We start from the raw sequence: 19,799 nt of genomic DNA on the forward strand, positions 1-19,799 counted from the left end.
AGATATAATTTTATGGGCAGATAGAGTTTCGGTTTTGGGGTCAAAAGAGGTGAATTTGATTTCCTTTGTTGGTGGTGTACAATGTGAGTGTGTATTGCCCATAACGAAACTAATTAAAAAAAGTATGCTTTAGAGCAATGACAACGCTGTCAACTTGTGCACAGGACGGGAATGGAAACTTGAATCCGATGTCATTTACGGATCAGCATGGGAATGTTATATTGGAACGCTTGCGTTATCAACGTGATACGGGACGTTTCTGTGATGTATACATTGTTGTGAAGGATCGTCACTTTTGCGCACATCGAAATATCCTTGCGGCGTGCAGTCCATATTTTGACTCAATTCTGAGGAATTCAAAAGTTGTTAAAGAACAGGTTTGAATCAATTGGAATAGTCATACTTCTCACACCGAACAATATTTTACTATAATTTCTTCATCACTTTACATGTGAAGGAAAATTGGAATTACTGTAACGATCAAGCAACAGATGACTTTATAAAGAAGACTTTTTATTTTTTAATCAATTGATAGTTAATAGAAGTAGAAAATTACCACTTTTTTTAAATGCATTGTTGCTACTATTGAAGCTTTACTTTAACAACTTATTTTTATAATTTTGTGTTCAAATTGTTTATTGTTATATAATTTAATTTCAGGTGATTGTGAATTGTCAAAATCCTGCAGTTTTTGAACTATTGCTCAATTACATGTATAGTGGAAGTGTTGTTATCGATCGTAGCAGTGTAACGGATTTGCTGAAGCTCGCCAATAATTTTCTGGTTTATTTTTGACTTCAGAAGGAAGCACTACATTTGTTATAGTGCTTTACTTTTGCATTTCTGGAATACATTATGCTTCCAGCCAGCGAATTATAAAAAATTTAAAATCCTTCTTATTCTTTTTTGGTTTCAGATAACACGAGTAAAAAATTATTGTGCAGAGTATTTGGATCGTTACATGGATTCAGCCAATTGTTTGTCAGTGAAAGAACTTGCACTGAAATATAATTTACCGGCTCTCCTAAAGAGTGCATGCGATTTCTTCGATGTTAACATCAACAGATGTTTGCTGGAGAGCACAGATATTGTCGAATTCTCATTGGCTCAGTTAAATGCATTGCTTTCTGAGCCAAAATATGCCAGTTCTATCTCCCCGGATGTCCACTTGAAGTAAATTATTTCATTTTCGAGAATCATTAGCAAATGCATGTATTCAAGTCTTTAATGTTAATTCCTGAATCAAGTTTGTCGATTTTGGAAAGAAATTTATTCCTTAATGAGTTTTTATGTACTTTAAATTCAGATTAATAGTTCACTGGATTGGACATAATCCAACACAACGTGATTCTCTCTTCAAGGACATGTTAGCTGCTTGTTCGTTTGCATCAGTACAATCCGCTACTTTGGAATATTTGCTGGACTATTCATCTTTCCTTATCAATTCCCAAGCAGCACGATATACGCTAATGCAAATGATGTATGTTTCTAGTTCTATTATATTTGCACCCTACTCTTCGAATTAAATTTGAATATTTTCAATTAGTTTCTCGCTTCGAATATGGAATATTCCACACAGCATACACTTATAAAAAATTTTCAAGACCATTTTATTTGTTCAGCAAAACTACTTATCACATCCGTAACTTTGTGTTTGCATTGAAATGTTTTATATATATATATATTTGATACATATATTTCCAATTGTATTCTCTATCCTTGCAGTGCAATCGACTCGTTACAATTAGAATCCACGTTACCTTATCCTCGATAGAATGTACCTATTATTTCTCAGATCTTCATTATTTGTTTTCAAAGGTGCGAGCATTCAATGCTAATGGCAAAATACCAAGCACAATATCGAACTCTTACTGCTCAATTTGGCAATGAAAGAACGATTTTTTACAACGATGCACATTTGACATATGGAAGCAGTTCACATTCCCAACCACAATCGCGTAGTATTTCTCAAGGAGAGACTGGCTTCACGATGAAGTTTGATTAAATCTGTTTCATTAAATTTACATTAAGTACGCAAATTTTTCCCGTCGTGTTTTGCAAGACTTTCTGAAAAATGAATCCGGAATTGAGGTAGAAGAAATATAAATTTATTAATGATACATGACAAATTTGTTAATGATACATGACTTTGCTTAACTATTTTTTCAGATTTTTAAAGAGATAATTATAGCATAAAATCGGAGAGTGGGAGTTTGCACAGCGGAAGAATTGGTAACGAAGTTCATGAAACAGACACCGACAAAGTGCATGCACAATCAAATTATAATGAAGAAACTGGGCAACCTCCTGTAATTGGTGCTTCAACAACTGAAGAAGTGGTAATTGCCATTTTATTCACTGATTTTTATTGTGGAACCGTTTTATGCTTCACTTTTGGGAGTTTTGCTTTCACCAAATAATTTATACAATAACTTGTACATACTAATTCTACTTTCATGACAATAACAGAGTTTATGTATGAGTTATCTTTTATTCGATTTGCTAAGTATCTTGTATTTGCCAAGCTATGAGTTTGCTTTCAGCTAAATCCCACAGAAACAAATGATGGTTCTCGTCCGGCTTTGAAGCTGAAAATTCACTTAAACGCGATGAATATTTTAAATCGAAAAAATCGTCTTTTAGGTATGTTTATGTTCAAATACTTTTTTATTAGTCTTTTTTGTTCCGTTTATGTTGTGGCATGATATCATGACAAACCATTTCCATTTTGCAGGGGACTATGACTTCAGGAAAAAATGATTTTTTTTTCTCTCGAAATTAGCTTTTCATTTGCTTTTATCTCTTTTCCTCAGTGGTTGGCATATAAGAATTGGGGTCGGAATAATTAGATTTTCTGGTTTTTTCCAGCTGCTGCCGGTCGCCACAAATTATATCGAAAGTCAATAACTGCAGCAAACCAAGTATTAGCAAAACGACGAGGAAGACCACCAAAAAATAAAACTTTTGTCCGAGCTGAAACTTTGAAAACAGATGAGGCATCAGTAGGTGAAGAATTATATCCAGACTGTGGAATTGATCTTAATGAACAGGTAGATTGCCACCCATTAAACTGAATTTTTTTTTTTTTTTTTGAAGCGTTTCTTTTTCTGTTAATGAAAATAGTTATATTTGTAAAGTTTTTATACGGATTTGTAATAAGTTTTGTTGAACTTAAAAGTGTTTTTGTAGGTTATATTTGATGAAGCAGATGAAGTTGATCCGTGCTCAAAGCAGGATGAATCCGATAATGAAGCGAATGGCGAAACAAATGGTACATCTGTTGAAAAGCTTTTTAAGTGCGACTACTGCATGTACAAAAGTTCAAGTGCGGTTCTCGTCAAACATCATGTTGTACGAGCACATACTCAAAATATTGCCTATGTTTGTTCTCTTTGCGTTTATGAATGCCGTTGGAATCGTGATTACTATGAACATATGAAGACACATTTCCCGGTATGTTCTTCAGTAGTTACTAATTTGACAGTTTTTTCTTTTTTCGGAAAGAAGTTATCGCACTGCTTCCCTATGAAATAATATACTTACATTCAGCGCTTATTTTAAACATAATGTCTCCAGATTTGGTAAGCAGCTTAAGTAGTTAAAAGGAGTTTGGTATAATTTGTTTAATTGTTTGATATAAACTATAAGGAGTTTAAACTATGAGAAAAGAGTTTTGTAATAATTTGAGGGTCCGCCTTTCCAATGCGACATATGTCAGTATGGCATTGATTCCATCCAAAGTTTACTTTCGCATCGCTTAACACATTGTAAGTTCGTGTTATTCACCTGTTGTTTAGGCTGAATAATGAATTAAATACAGTCACCTTTTGATAGGAAAACATTAGCTTTGAAGAGTTTCAATGATTTTTTATATAGAAAAAGTTGTGCGTCGATTTTTACGGAAGAATTTTGCTTCAGCTGATGAACGACCATTCAAATGTACATTATGTGAATACAAAAGTCGCTCAAGAAATCATCTTATTGGTCACATTCGCAATCATACTGTTGATAAGCCTTTTCATTGCTCCGAATGTGGTCGTGCATTTGCAATGAAAAGTACTTTGGATCAACATGTCGCTGCACATTCCGAAAATAGGTGTCGTCTTTAAAGCTCAGTGTGTAAAAATTATCTCTGTATTATAATCTCGATTCGATATTTATATAACGATTTAGAATGAATTTAGTTTCCATTATTTATAGGCCTTATCATTGTCTTCACTGTGATTTTTCGACAAAATATCAAAGCCATTTGATTTCTCATCGGCGTATTCATTCGGGTGATGTTTTTCACTGTCATTATGAAGAGTGCACCTATTCGTCACCCAAGAAAAGTCAGCTTGCTGCACATTTAAGGTAAAGCTTAATAATTTTATAAAGTTGAGACAGAATTCTTATTTCCCAGAATTTTTTTATTGCTTTTATTTATAAGCTTTTTGTTACTTTTTTTGTGTGTGCAAGTCATCAGACACAAAATCCTTATAATGCATTAATAAAGGGGTGCTAGTTTTTCGTCGATAAAACGCAAAAAAGGAAGGAGGATGTACTGAATTACATGGATTGGTGGTTTTTATTTACAGTTAAGCAAACTAGGAACTAAATAAATCACATGAAATACTTACTATATTTCTCATGGGGATACACGGGTGAACATTTGTATGTAGGTTTTTGATCGGTCACATTTCAAAAGCTTGTTAAGATATCTTAAATATGTTATTGAAAGACATTTGGAATAATAAACAGTCTTTTAAAGTCAGTAAATATAGCTTACTGTTAAAAGAATGGTCCATGCAATCTGAAATTTTATTTAATTACTTTTTACTTATAATTTTTGGTTTAGTAAACTTTCTTTCCAGAACACATTTAGCAGTCAGAGCACATCACTGTAAGACGTGTAATCGTTCGTTTATCGAGAAATCACACTTGGTGCGACATGAAAGAATACATTTGGAGGATAAACCTTTTAAGTGAGTTTTAAGGTCTTCAAAATTAAATTAATTTAAAAGTAATAGACCAAATGAACCTGTGTTGCTTTAAACGATATTTAGATGCGACAACTGCGACTATTCATCTTCGAGACGGGATAAGTTAAAAGAGCATATTCAGAAACATCACAGTAATTCAAACAGTGGTAAACAACATAGACGAAGATATCGGCGTGCAAAACAATTGGCACAGCTTGCTGCGCAGGCTAAGGTTTGAATGCTATGTTCATCGTTTTATTTTGCAGCATCAAGTTCTCTAATTTGATATCTTATATTTTGAAAAATCAGGTCTAGGATACAGGAAGATTGCAATCGGTTTTAGACTAGACTTGCTTTCCTTTATTGGATTTTCGAATAAATCTCTTTTGACATTAATACATCTTTTACTCAGCATGATTTTTGATTTTTGTTGGTAGGTAAAGGTAGCCTGCCAGCAAAATTAACTACATTACACTAAAACAAAAATAGGTACACTAAAAAATCATCTGATTGTGGTAAATCTTAAAGGTCGTGTTAAACACTCGTGGCATATAAGCTTTTAAACGTATTTGAATAATATCGAAAATATTGCATTGTAAATCTGTCACTCTCCATCATTATTAAGCTCTACACTCCTTTTTTGTTTTTTATATAAAAGTTATTGAATTTTATAAATTTGTTTGGCTTAACAGACACAACCAAATATGGAGAACATGTTTCGACCAATTCCTTCCTCAGAGTTAGCTGATAATTCGTCGAATAACTTGAGCAGACCTGTCGCCACCAATGCATTATCTCAGCAAAACATCTCCGAATTTGCACTATCTGATATATCTCGACCTCAAAACGAGCATCGTCAATCACAAGCAGCTAGACATATCGAAACAACTCAGCAGACACACCCACATTCATTAATGGACTTTTCGTCCCTTAACACCACAAATCCTCTAAACATTGGACGACCATCTTCAGCATCGGTACCTGCAACCACAGCGATGTCTGTTTCACCAGCAATGAGTCTCAATTTTCATATAGGTAGTTTCAGTTCATCTTGATTTTCATTTAACTCATTTGTTATATTTTTAGTGTGTTTTTCTGCAACAACAGTTGGTGAAAAACTATAAAAATAAATGAGGGAATATATTTCAGGTGTTATAATGGATTCTCCAATTGAATCGTTGCGAACACCCGTGCCACGTAGTCCACATAGTGTTAGCATACATTCGGATTTCTTTGATAGTTCTTCACCTGCTGCTGGCCAAGATGCACAACGTCCTATGAGTTTGCCACCGTACAGTGGTGGGGGAGGTTCAGGAGCTAATAATCAGGTTGGTCCATCCTGGCCGTGGTGATTGATCTTCATTTATTGCAAAGTAAAGTCAGATCAGTCAAATTCACGCACAAATAAGGTCAAGGTGGGACACTTGGGAAGTCAAATGCGTGATTAAATTCAAGAGGTCCTGGCCTAAAGCAAGTGAAGTAGTGCCTTATTTTTTCTAATTAATACATGGAAAAGTGTCGTCCTTATAATGTTAAATATATTACTGCCAATTAAGAGATGCCACAAGTAGATTGGGGCTCGATCTCGTGATGTAAGGCTTGCTTTGTTGTAGTGTAATGTTAATATTATATATTATGAATACATCGCAAACCTTCCTCATTTTGTTGTGCACATACTGAATCATTCAGTAAAGTGAAGTTATTAAAACACTTATATTTTTTTGCTGGGTCCTGAAATTTATTGAGGTTTTGCGAACTTAGCATATTTGTTTGTGATTTGTGAATATTCATACCAATGTTTTTGTACTGACAGCAACATTGCTCATTTTATACCTTTTTGGAGTAAATTTTGTAGGAAAATCGTCAAGTAAAATTTTTAGAGAAATATTGAATACGGGCGTTTGCCTTTGCATCATTCATAATTTATATCAAATATCTTCCTTTGTATTAGATCTCACATTCTTTTTTTATTTGTTTTTCAACATTTTTTATTGCTGCATCTTTGGCTTAATGTGTAATAAAATACTTTAAGCCTCACTTGATCATACAAAGTTACCACTGGAGAAGTGATTCAAGTTTGTTAAATGGGATGTCTTAATCAGATTTACTATTCCAGCAAAAAAAAAGTTCAGAAAAAAAAAACTTTAATCAATAGTTCAAAAACTCGTAACACTAAATGTGTTTTATCTAATCGTATCCCTCAGCTTCAACGAAATAACACCTGGGAATTACAGCAATGTGAGAAACGTTTTTACTTGAAATATAGATATGCAATAAGTCTTAGGTTTCCAGAAGAAAATCAGAAAGTGAAGAAAGACATTTAGTAGACAATAAACCAGCTTCTAGTAGCTTCAAAGACTTTTTGTTGTGTAGAATAGGACCACTTAAATATGATGGTGAAATACAGCCTAATAGGCGATAAAGCATTTATAAAATATTACAGAAACATCGGACTGAGTATTCTAAACAGTTAAGAAAAAAAAAAAAAACGTAATATGCGACTCTGAAAGATCTTAAAGTAAGCAGAGGACTACTGAAATTCACAGGAAAAGGATAAATACGGATTATATTAGGAATATGGAAAATGAACTGTTAGATTAAAAAATTTTTTTTTGAGAAAAAAGTTTTTAAAAAAGAAAGTTCCTGAAATAGAAAGGAAATTACAAGGAATTCGTCTGCATTACAGATAATAAGTATATCGAGGAAGAAAATACAGTATAGCACAACCTCAAAGAACACCGCATTCTTACATCACCAGGAAGGGCTCGTGGATATAACTTAACTGAACGTACACAATTAAGGAATAACTGTAAAGTTAGATAACTCAACAGATGTAAAAATGGTATCAGTTAATCAACTCTTTTTTTATGTGAAAAAGCTTTTCTCAGACAATTTCCTCTCATACATCGACGAACATAATGACGGAAAGTTTTTCAGCAGAACCATTTCTAACAAATAATTTAAAAGAATGGATGAGAAATCTAGGTTTTCTGGATTTCGAACAATTTAACATTGGTATCATACCAAATTGGTGGGTCGATATTTCTAAAAAATAAAGAAAATAATTTAAATGATAGAACATTATATTTATGCATGAAGTTTGTGTTTCAGTAAAAAAATGAACTCTTTGTACATAAAATCAACATTCTTTTGAATCTACACAAAACTTATAAAGAAAAAAAAAAAAAAAAAAAGCTAGAAGTTTAAATCAGCAGTTTATAAAATTTAACAATGGGTAACAAAATAGGCAAAACAGTGGCTGATCATTATTACATTAACTTAACAAGATACCTTAAATAAATGACTCCCCATAGATACGTTCGAAACCAGTGATTAGTACCAGCGTTAGCCTGATATTTTCTAATAAGTATAGGATGAGGAACTGGCAACAATCCTACCAAAGTACCATGCTGAAGGAACTTCAGGATTTCGCTTTCGTCTGTTAAACCCCTGCAAACTTTGCATCTCAAGAGGACACATCAAATACTTCAAAAAAACTTCATTTCTAAAGCTATTTTGTGCAATACAAAATGGTGCCTTAACGGAAATGGTGAAGTCGAAAGTTTAAGTATTCAATTTTTATATGAAAACTTACTTATCGATGCAAATCTTCTCAACCTGTGGCACAAGAACTTGCAGAAGCCTCATCACCGTTTGAAGAGGAAGTTTACTTTTCCAGGATTCAACCCAGTCTGTACTTGCCATCCAACCTTCTTGTACATCATCGCTTGCTTGTGCCAAATCGTTCACTCCTTTTTCTGTCATTGCTGATACCAATGGCGTTTCAGCCAGGGTAGCCTTTATATTCGCTTTGTTTTCCACATCTATAACATTTGATTCAGTATTCACAGTTCATAGCGATAATTACCATGTGGAAATCGATATCAGTCGTTTGATAATTTATTTTGCCTACTTGTTAAATTGCTGACGGATATGAAACATTGTTAACAAAAAAAGTCTTAGTTGTCGAAATTTATATCAAACTACGTAAAAAAGTGGGGAATAAATGTAAACTTGATGTACCAAACCTTACCATCAACAGATTTTGCTACAGCTATTGACTTTGATTCAGCAACCGCACCGCTTTTACGACCTTTGCGCCCCTGTAGCATTTTCATGATATATGCTGAATCAGATGAAAGATTTGCCAGCTGATAAAATACTTGGCGTTTTCGAATGATAGTATACACCAAATTTGAATTTCCTGAATATATAGTAGTTAAAAAGGATTGATGAAGTATATACTACTAACAGGTAGTTGATGAACATTCTTATCTATTTAATCAAAATGCTTTCTGAGACTGACATAGCAGAACTTTTGCAGTATTTGCAAATAAAATCTTCCAGAATAAAGAAAAGCTTTATTTAAACAATACCATCGAACTGATATTGAATAATATTATTGAGAACTTCAAGAAGGAAGAAAATAAGAAGATGATTCGTCGGCGATGAAAACAAAAACCAGGGAGTTGAAAAAGCTTCAATGAGATGAATAAGCTTATTAGCGGCGATCATCGAAATGGACTTCAGGTATGGTGACACTGCAAAAAAAGAAAAAAATAAATAAAAAATAAAGCTATTAAGATTTTGTAGAAAGTTACAGCGTACAAAAACTCAAGGAAAGCAAACAGTCACGAGATAAAACTTAAGTTGGACTTTAGATTGTAAAACCTCTACAATTAAAAAAATAGTAAATGAAGCTAATTTATACTATCCATAATTGACGCAATCTGCAACAGACTAGTCATTTCTCGCATTACTTCATTCATTGCTTCATTATCCCGACCTTTATCTCATCCCACTACTAATTTTAATACTCATATGACAATAAAAAAGCAAACAAACCGTTCACAATAATTGTTAAAAGACAGTCGAAAAGTGATTGCAATCGGTGATTGCCAGTGGTTATCAGCTTGTGAAACACCTGCAATAGTCCACTCTTCATACAAATATACTGGATATATCGCACAGTTTGCAATCTGTCTGCATGCATCTTTCATATATACATATACAGCAACACTTTGATAATATTGAAAGCGATATACTGAAGAACAGAAGACCTCTGTATTAATACGACTCATAAGAAAAAAAAAAACCGTAGTCCAAGTTACAGCCGCTGAAGGTGGAATTGATTCATAAACTATAAAATCCATAAGAAAAAAGTACTGTAAGAGATAAAATATGAACAATGAAAGAATAGTACACAACAAAATTATTTTAAACCCACTTTTCAAATCAATACTTGAAAAATCAACCCTAATAACATACAAGGATAAGCAAATCTGCATGTGTTCCAGTGAATGACTGAACATCGATAGCTGCTCGTGGAGTGTAGGGTTTATTTAAACGTACACCAAAGTTTCGTTCACCACTTAACAACAGAATAATAAAAACACCCATGTGTATCAAACCAACACGAGCTGCAAATTTTGTTCAGTAAAATACAATAACTTTATCTAGCTATTTTTCAAAAAACTTTAACATAATAGTTCGAAAATATTTTGTTTCCCATACCTGGATCATTGCGAGAAGCACTAATGTGAAATAATATCGGGACAAGTACCTCCAGAACATCACTTGTTTTCAATAAATAAAACATGAATTTCTGAAATACTACGTTTTCAAAGTAATGTAAGGAATTTTAAACGCGTGCATAAAATTAGAATGTCCTGTTTGTTGAAGAGACAATGAACCATTACCTGATTGTATTCACAGCATTTCCAGAGTAAAACGAGGAGTTCTTGATGGCATGTTATTTTTTTGGTAGAACTCGGAAGATACGTTGCAACCAATGGATTTGTTAATAAACGAGTCATGCCTTTTAACATGAATTCAAAGTCCTCCTCGCGATGAATCCTTGATAGATAATTAATGAAAAAATTGTCAGCATATTCGTTTTTCTGAAATTGGTTCCAACATATATAAGTTATAGGTAACCGCTAAGCTTCAAATTTTTTCAGAGAGACGATTACCTTGTCAGACGATTGTGTTTCATTATCCAAGCACACGATAAGCACTTGCAATGCAGTCTGCACAAGTGGTTCTCTGGTGTCCGTAAAAAGTAAATAATTATAAGGTACACCGAAACCAACTGGATCATATGCGCAAACTATATTAAGGAGGGAAGTAAAAAGCGGAAGAACGTGACGATTTTCCGCAGATGTAAATCTTGCTATCCATCTCATTCTATTTTCATCTGAAATTAAGGAAACATTCTGCCACCGTAATTCGAGTTTGACTTCAGAAATCCTAGATATGTTATTATTGTAACTGCCTCAAACTTAATAATCCAACGAAGTTGGATGCTAATAATAAATAATAAAGATGACCCAAACTTCCTACAAATAGTGGAGCAAAACATTTTTGACTCAAATCACACCTGAAATTGAGACATAAATAACTTCTGAAAAGCATGTCAACAAAAGTTTGAGAATTTCAGTCCGTCGCTGATCATGCTCTGCTACTTGCGGTGGTTTTGTCGCAAAACCAACTCCAGCTTCCCATATATATTCGCAGCTGTCAATCGTACTTAGGTCATCCGATCCTCCCTAAAAAATTAAAGCGATGACATAATTTCGCGATTCATGTTTGCTAATTTTGCCGTCAGAGAGTACAGATAAATGGATAAGTTTGCAAAAAAAGATTTACCAAAAAATTGTGTCTGGCTTAAATATTAATCTTATATGAAGTGAAGGATAAACAGAATGAAAAAATTCCCCATCGATAATATATATGTTCCCTTTCATTAAACATAATTTTTATGTACAGAAAAGTACCGGATGGTTTCTAAGAGATGAAACGGTGAATTCAGGACAAAAGAGTAGATCGGTAAGAGCGGATATCAATGTATATGCTAATGGTTGATGGGGAAACTGTTCATTTTCTTCTGCTGATGGTAACGACCAAAAGAAACATTTCCAATCCGAATCTTCGAATAAATATGGACAAACCCTTGTTAGAAGTCGTATACAATTCAGTACCTAAAAACAGCGTTTAACCCCGTTTAACCAAAGAATGTGTATTTGAAAGTTTTTCATATTTAGTAACACAAACTTGGCTTGGCCGAAATCTCCATTGAGTTCATAAAGCCAGGAAGTGAATTAGAATATTTAAACGTGAATTAGAATATTTAAACGATTCGAAGTTTTTGCATAATAAACCATGGCTTTTTTGGTCGAATTAAACAAACAAAAGTAATCCAACACACCTTTGTCGACGATATGGCTGATGGAGAGTTACATGCTGTTGTTATTTGATCTACAGTTTTATAACATAAAGCTGCCAGATTGCTCGGAGAATTATCACGCAATGAACGAACCTGCAAAATATCTTAAAAATGGAGATAATTAAATATTTACTTGGAAAAAATGATGTCCAATAATAAATTAATCTAATTTCTCACACATCAATAGCAGTTGCCATATATTTACTATAAATTACTATAAAACTATCGCCGATCTTTACTGGTCATATCAAATAGCTTCCGAAAGTATTAAACTAACATCGTCCGCTGTGATCAGTGAAAAAATATCCGCAGCACTGTTTATATTAGAAGCACATAACTCTTCCCAAAATGCATCTTCTTCCACTTTTGATTTTTTCGTTGTAAGTTCAACCACTGCTTTGCGAAAATTAATTTTACTCCCAGAATTACCCATTATTCGACTAGAAGTTCTTTTGCTCAGTTTTAGAGAATTAGCAAATTAGTAAAAATTTCTGACAATATTATGAAGCAAACATTTGATGCGCCTTGAAGCAAATATAGTCGATTGAAGTATAGTTGAGCATACAAATAGCCTATCCACACATGAAATCAAAAATGAATGAAAATAGTACCCCAAACAATATTCTAGTTAGATATGCTAATTCGTAACAACAAAATATAACAAAATATGCTACAGGAAGAAAATGAACAAAACATTACAAATAATTCTTGCAAATGTGTCATCATCCAATTCATAGACTTATCCTTACCAAACAGTTCCTGCATATTTCATTTCAGTATGCTTTCAAAGAAAATTTCCACAAAAAAATCCATTAATGACACCTATAGCGTGCGTAATCGTGCAGTATAACTCTACGAGAAAGTTATCACCACGCTTATAACGCTCAGAAGTTGAATAAAGCCTACAAGTTAAAAAAAACTCAGCGAATGGATGAAAATCGTTTGTGATTCGTTGTTGCATTATGACTGCTGATTCTGTTGCATGGCAAACAGTGACGGACGTGGCTTGCATGAGGGCTTCTTCTCTTCTGTGGTAAAACGGAAGAGCGACATCTTCATCCGGTTGTACATGTCCAGAATGATGTCGTTGAAAGCAGTTACAAACTGATAGGAAGAAAAAGTGAAAAGAACTCTAACTTGTGGTATTTTTGCAATAGTATTATTCACCATCCTATGATATCGATTGAAGATAGGATTTCTGAGTGATTAATGTTATTGATTAAGTGATAATTGAGATATTTGTCAAAATAAAGTACTGATAATTTGTTTGTATTGAGTGAGATGGAAATAGTATGATAGATTTAAGACTTGATCATTCATACATATCCATAATCCTATTACAATTTTTTTGTCGTGCTTGAAGTCAGGTTGAATCATTCAATTATATGAGCAGTGAGTTTAAGCGTGAAACATTTTATTACAAATTTTCGTCTAATTATTTAGTGGAAGAGAACAGTGATATTCAGATAAATAAATTCTATTCATCTCGTAACGTTGGAAAAAATTCTACTAATCTCGTAAAACATTTGGCTTGGCGCTGAGCTTTGCTGATTGATTTCTTACATTGTTTTGCTTAGATATCATACATATTTGTGGTGTTTCAGCATTCTTTGAATCTCAAATCGGATCGATCAGTGCGAGAAATTAAGCATATATTGGATAAATAAAAAAAATTTACATGAAGTATAGTAGCTTGCTGTTTATCATAATTTAACGGCCACAACAATCTCATCATCTAATAAAGACAGCAATTCTGAAACATGCAGCAAACAAATGACTGGATAAGTGATTTTCCTTCCCATCATTTTCGTTAATTATCGATTCAGATTTTAAGTATTAAATTCATATCAGTTTCATGTGCCACTTTATTGCGACTTCAAAATTACTTTTCTTTCCAATATCTAATGTTTCAACATCCATCAATTCATCGAAACATTTCAAACACTAAGTTCATCTATCTTTTTTCTTCTCAGCTTTAAGTGCCACTTACTGTCAAATTTCAGATTAAATGCATAAACTTTGGTGAGCTGTTCGTCATGTTAATGTGATGACGAATAATTCTATAACTAAGTATCCGAATACTTAATGAGCTGATAAAATTCAATGAATTGGAAAACCAATTTTGTGAGTTTCGAACTTAGTTCTTTGAAGAGTCTTGAAGAATAACGAACTTCTGTGAACAAAAAAGATTTAAAAGATGTGAGGAAGAGGTGAGATCGGGACGGCAGCGATCTGTTAGACTGAATTTTAGTGTTTAACAATAACGTTGACATACGTCTTTTTTTTCTAGACAATTGCTATTGCTTAAAAATTTCCGATTTTGCTTCCATAGGTATTTACTTTTTTTGCTACAGTTTCTTAATTACTGAGAGAATTGAAAGAAGTAAAATTTATTACAAGATGTAAACAACTATGACAAAGCAGTAATAAGCGCGATCCACTTTTTAAGTTTATCAATGGGAAATAATTTCGTCTTGATCAGATTGAGATTCAGTTGGTGCTGCAAATATACATTTTGATTTATGAGGTCGTTTGATTAATTATATGCTTAGCGTAAGATAGTTACACTGCAGTTTTCCTACGTTCATGATTCATTTAAAACTACTGCAGGCGAAACAAATGAGCTTTCAACCCTGAGTCTGATAATCTGCATATTTTATTTTCCATATAAGAGTTATTCCCTCGACATTAGCAATGTTTGGCTTGATAATCTAGATATACTTTTTTTTTAAGAAAGATTTTATTTTAGTACAAATGATTTCGTTGAAAAAAATGTTGAAGCAAAGAAAAACGAGCAAAATAGAGCAAAACGAGTCTGTCCTAAATTTTCTTTTTCTATAAGAAATTCTTTCAAATTTAAATAGTGTAAAACTCACTGTAACTTCTGTAGAATTCATCACTATAAGGCCATCCACGTCTAATATGTTCGAGAAGATATTCTCGTGCCAAAGCTCGTAGATCATTTGGTGCACGACGGATTTTTGATGAAAATGCTTGTGAAACAGCATATCCTCCAGCATTATGTGGTTTGTATCGGATTGTTTCAGTTTCATTTTCCTGAGGTTTTTCGGATAATAGTGACAAACTCTGATGCTAAATTTTCTTTTCTACGAAAATATCGAAGTTTTTATTTATTTATATGAGATGGAATTTGTTGTTAATTTTGAAGACAATAATATTGGTCCTTTTAAATGATATCTTCACCTCATTTGTCGATGATTTCTGCGATATTTAACAGTATTGTATTATCCATCCTTACGGCATTCTTTTTCACAAAGTAACTTCTAACGTCGCCATTTCACTAATTAAGATTAATTAGAATTGTTATGTAGAGAGAAAAAAAATCCACTGATTCACTTTAAATATAACTCACATTTGGTTTTTCGAACAACTGAGGTTCTGATGTTTTCGAAGTAATTAGTGCTGGGGTTATTGCAGTCGTTATGATTGTACTTGAGGCAGTGGTAAACGTTTGCAATGTTTTCGCCTGATTCGATGAGACTGATTGCTAAAAATTCTTATACTTGTTATCAATTTGCCTTTCTCCTGAATGACTAATTCGAAGTGCCAAAGTGAGAAATCAGGCTTGCGTAATGAATTCCATGATGTCTGAATTGGTATCATTTATGACTGTTAATGTATTAATGAAAAAATTTTTAGATGAAAAAACAAAAAGATGTATCCTTGAATTCCATTTGTCTCAAATTCAAGGATATATTTGTGGATAATCTGAATAAAATAACCACCTCAGAAGTGGTTCTGTCAAGGACTGGTTGTCTAGAAACATTTGATACATCAGATTCTAACTGATTATCATACTGTAATAATTCATTTTCATGCTGTTGGCGTTGAGCGGTCGTCAACGGTGTATATTTCAGGACACTCCATCCAATACTTCCTTCTTTCTCAGGCTTATTTCTTTGTAAAATTTTCTTAATCAATACATCCTCATCAATATTTCTCTCTCCACTTTCACAGCAGATCGGTGTATTCAGCGATTTGTAGCAAAAACGTCCTGACTGAAGCAAAGTTATGAAAATTGAAAACAGAATAAAAAATATGTTTCCGCGTAAGTTATTCCAAGTTTTTGTACACTATAAGTAAAGGATACAATATTATTACATTTTGTTAATAGTTTTTAATGTAAATGAGAGGCTAACTTTGAACATATTAATGGATTTCTTTTTATACATTAGACCAACTGTTTTGGTTTGTGCTATAGTGCTTTGCATGTTACAGATGTACTTATTGTCGAATTGTATTGAATGTGAGGAAAATTATATATAGTTGCATCAGATACTCATTAATTCTTATCAGTTTTTTAAAATCTTCCCAAATATCACGAAGGCATTACTTGATGAGCGCAGTCTTCTTCAGTACATGGTACAGGATCTCCGTTGCCATCAAGTATAGTAAAAGCAGGTTCTGGACATTCTAAATTTGGTGCATTGAAAAGTTCATTATTCAATGCAATTGGCTGAATTGTTTCATCTGGGGAATTTATTTCTTTCGGTGAAATAGCGCCATGAGATGTATCAATGATGGATGATAATTCCTCACAACATATCGAATGTTTCCCGACGTTAAGACATTGCATGGAACTCTGGAAAATATTTTTCATTTTACTAGTACTGAAATTGCATCTGAAAACAAATTTGAAAAAGGAATTGGAAAATTTAGGAAATGAAGAATCCCTGCGGAGAATTAAAAATAATCTGTGCTTAACTCAATCTCTCATGCTATTTGTTACTGTGAATCACCTGTGGGCAGGCATGAAGACCGGGAGTGCAAATGAGAGGTAAGCCAGCATCTGTGAGTATTGTAACACTAGGTGAGGGGCATTCAAGAGTGGAATCCAAATTAATTCCTTCCTCTGTTGGACAACATTGATAATTTGTTCCGGAAAAATAACAGGAATATCCAGGTCCACATAATTCTTCGTGCCCTGAAATATTGCATCACTTTTCAAATAGAAAAACTAGAAATATAGGAATTTTGAGTAATTCAGTCAAAAAGTTTCAAATGGATTAAGCACATGGAAAAAAAAAAGCATTTGAATTTGAAAAGTGGCTAAAATAATTAAGTCTCGATAGATATAGACGAAATTAATTTAAATGAAAACATAATAAAATTGAACCTGGTAGGCATTGTTTTACGGTATCATTATCGTCCATTTCAGGCAGTTGGGAATTCGGACAGTACAATTTGGCATATTCTGCAGTAGTTCTTTTTTCAATGTCACTGTTATGCATTGAAATGAGTATCGGCATTGAAATGTAAGCTTCCGTTGTATTACTTTTTTTTTAATTCAAAAAAGATTAAAATAACACAGAAGTTTACTTTATATAGCTAAAGCTTTATAAGAATCTTACTTGAAGTTTTGGATTTCGTTGATAAATATATCAAATTTAGTAATGAAATTCAATTCTATAGCTCATAGTTCCAAATTTATGAGCCATTTTATTATAATTTCCTTTTTTTTTTTTTTTTTTTTGACACAATTTTGAATGCTCCGAAATTGGATGCATCACGAATATCCATTACGGTTATTTTCTTTTCTGTGGTGAAGAAATCAAAAGGATCATTGAAAGATAATGCTATGAACTAAAAAGTTTATTCTCTTTATTTGGGAAGAAATAATGGTGTGTCACAAAACAGAAATTGTGACAATACTAAGAAGCATCTTAGCAAAAAAAGGAAAAAGAAAGAAAGGAAAGGAGAGCAATTAATAGCTTCAAAACGTTGTAGCTCCTTATCTCAAAACTGGCAAAATTGGCAATCAGGTGTAAAATTTGACATGCCAAAATTGATAACAATGGAATTATTGTACTGAATAATCTCAGTTAATTTGAATATTATGTTTAAAAAATGACAAAAACGAAAAAAGAAATACCTTTGGAGTATGTCAAGCATACAGTAATGCTGAGTAAAGTAAGTCTACTGATTAGCTGCCGGTGCATAACCGACGAGGCAAGACAAAACAGACATTAATCAACTACAGTTTTCGATCAACCTAAAATCATTTAGGTCACAAACAATGGCCCACTTTTTCAAAACCACCCATGAACAAAGATGGATTATATCAGATATATTCCTTCTTTTGTTCTTCTCCGCCATCCCTTTGATTTCTATGTCGTAATCCCTTCAGTCATAACATCTCCCTCATCACGCAAGAAAATAATCAGCACTGGAACTTAATTCATTTTGCATTCCATGAATTTTAAGGTTTTAAATTCATTCATCCACATTGCGGTTTCTTTTTTGCGAATTGAATACTTTTGTTATCGTGATACTTTTCTAGAAACAGATACAAAAATCCTCAGACGACTCCCAAAATGGATGGGATAATATTACCACCCAAATAACATCTCAGATCTCTGTGATCATCCAAAATGTGTCAGTACTACCCAAACTAATAATGCATCAATGAAAACTTCTGCACACATGGATTTATTGAAGTATTATATCATAAGTAGAATAGATAAACACACCACTTCAATGAGAAAAATTAGATATTTGTAACAGTCGTAAATTTTCATACCTTCTATATATAGATCAGTTATTTTGAATTTAATCACGCATCTTCAAATATAAGTTTTTTCTGTTAATCTGACTAAAAATTCAAATTACATACCTAAATATTGAGTTTAATAATTTACTATCTTAAACCATTTCTAACTAAATAAGATTTCTAAATTTCAAGTATGCCTATTACTATTTATAACTGCCGTTCTAATCATAGCTTCTTTCAGTTATTTCATTTTGAAATTTATAGAATAAAATTCTCTAATATTAGCAATTAATATGCGAACAAATAATTAGTAAATATAAATTAAGAACAGTTTTTATAAATTTTTGCAAAATCAAAACTTTTCTTTTTACGTACAAAAATGATGGTGTAATGCAAAACATATAGAAATCAATTCGCTGATAGAAATTACTGATATATGGTTGAATCCATTTGAACTGTCAAGGAAATAATAAATTGCACAAACCCAAAAATTGTTTGTTGTTAGTAAATTTTCAATATGTAGTACTATACGCAAACATGTACAAATTCAGGTCTCTTAATATTTGAAAAAAAATTAAAGTAGTTACTTAAATCAATCCATGAAAATAGCTAAACATTAATTTATTATGAAATTAGTTATGCATTAATTTATTAAACTATAATGTAATCACATAATACAAATGTCAAAAATGAGGAGTTATCTAAATCAAAATTAAATGCAGTTATTATGGAAATGAAATTATATTTCACGCAATGCAGAATGAAGCAATTCATGCAAAAGTAATATATTTATAAGAATATAAACAAAATAAACAAGAAGTCATTAAAAGTTAAAATCCGTAAACATGCCATTATCTAAAACTTGTCTTCTGATCATTAAATCGTTTTGAGAATTTTATTTAGTATAGCAATTTATCGTCATATTTTAATGAAGAATAATGAAACAAAAATCTGGAATATTGTAAATCTGATGCTATTTTTTTAGGCTCTTATATATCAATAAAGTGACTTTTTCCGAACTAAATTCAAGTTTCTAAAAAAATTGTTATCAAGAACTGGGGGAGTTCTTGAACTGTCGTACCGAACCATTTCATTCACTATT

General features: G+C 32.5%; 3 protein-coding genes across 5 annotated transcripts; 1 reads left to right on the forward strand and 2 right to left on the reverse strand.

The window, feature by feature from the left end:
- Positions 1–137: 137 nt before the first annotated feature.
- Positions 138–6,313, forward strand: Bma-eor-1 (Zinc finger, C2H2 type family protein; the record flags this gene model as incomplete). Of its 2 annotated transcripts, XM_001892704.2 has the most annotated exons (16): positions 138–377; positions 661–783; positions 917–1,173; positions 1,307–1,480; positions 1,819–1,995; positions 2,192–2,339; positions 2,544–2,643; positions 2,869–3,050; positions 3,190–3,453; positions 3,689–3,767; positions 3,919–4,096; positions 4,201–4,353; positions 4,854–4,964; positions 5,046–5,193; positions 5,654–5,996; positions 6,111–6,313. In XM_001892704.2, the coding sequence occupies 16 exons, from the start codon at positions 138–140 to the stop codon at positions 6,311–6,313; spliced, it is 2,880 nt and encodes a 959-aa protein (XP_001892739.1). The 2 variants fall into 2 exon arrangements, with proteins under 2 accessions (XP_001892739.1, XP_042929310.1); XM_043073376.1 differs by lacking the exons at positions 3,689–3,767; positions 4,201–4,353; positions 4,854–4,964; ... (1 more) ...; positions 5,654–5,996; positions 6,111–6,313 and having other exon boundaries at positions 3,919–4,053.
- Positions 6,314–7,942: 1,629 nt separating this feature from the next.
- Bma-hid-1 lies at positions 7,943–12,619 on the reverse strand (the record flags this gene model as incomplete). The annotated part of the gene is made up of 14 exons (XM_001892703.2): positions 7,943–8,006; positions 8,253–8,411; positions 8,557–8,785; positions 8,995–9,165; positions 9,338–9,502; positions 9,807–9,885; positions 10,230–10,381; positions 10,476–10,566; positions 10,661–10,861; positions 10,934–11,157; positions 11,341–11,509; positions 11,738–11,941; positions 12,169–12,279; positions 12,464–12,619. 14 exons carry the CDS (start codon positions 12,617–12,619, stop codon positions 7,943–7,945), a joined length of 2,175 nt encoding a protein of 724 aa, XP_001892738.1.
- A 2,020-nt stretch (positions 12,620–14,639) lies between these two features.
- Bm10902 (Uncharacterized protein) lies at positions 14,640–18,146 on the reverse strand (the record flags this gene model as incomplete). Of its 2 annotated transcripts, XM_043073377.1 has the most annotated exons (8): positions 14,640–14,686; positions 15,063–15,243; positions 15,560–15,694; positions 15,933–16,205; positions 16,541–16,789; positions 16,947–17,131; positions 17,324–17,401; positions 18,080–18,146. In XM_043073377.1, the coding sequence occupies 8 exons, from the start codon at positions 18,144–18,146 to the stop codon at positions 14,640–14,642; spliced, it is 1,215 nt and encodes a 404-aa protein (XP_042929311.1). The 2 variants fall into 2 exon arrangements, with proteins under 2 accessions (XP_042929311.1, XP_042929312.1); XM_043073378.1 differs by lacking the exon at positions 18,080–18,146 and having other exon boundaries at positions 17,324–17,360.
- Between the last annotated feature and the right edge of the window lie 1,653 nt (positions 18,147–19,799).

The sequence above is a fragment of the Brugia malayi genome (genome assembly GCF_000002995.4).
Source record: "Brugia malayi strain FR3 genome assembly, contig: Bm_v4_ChrX_scaffold_001, whole genome shotgun sequence".
Lineage (NCBI taxonomy): Eukaryota > Metazoa > Nematoda > Chromadorea > Rhabditida > Onchocercidae > Brugia > Brugia malayi.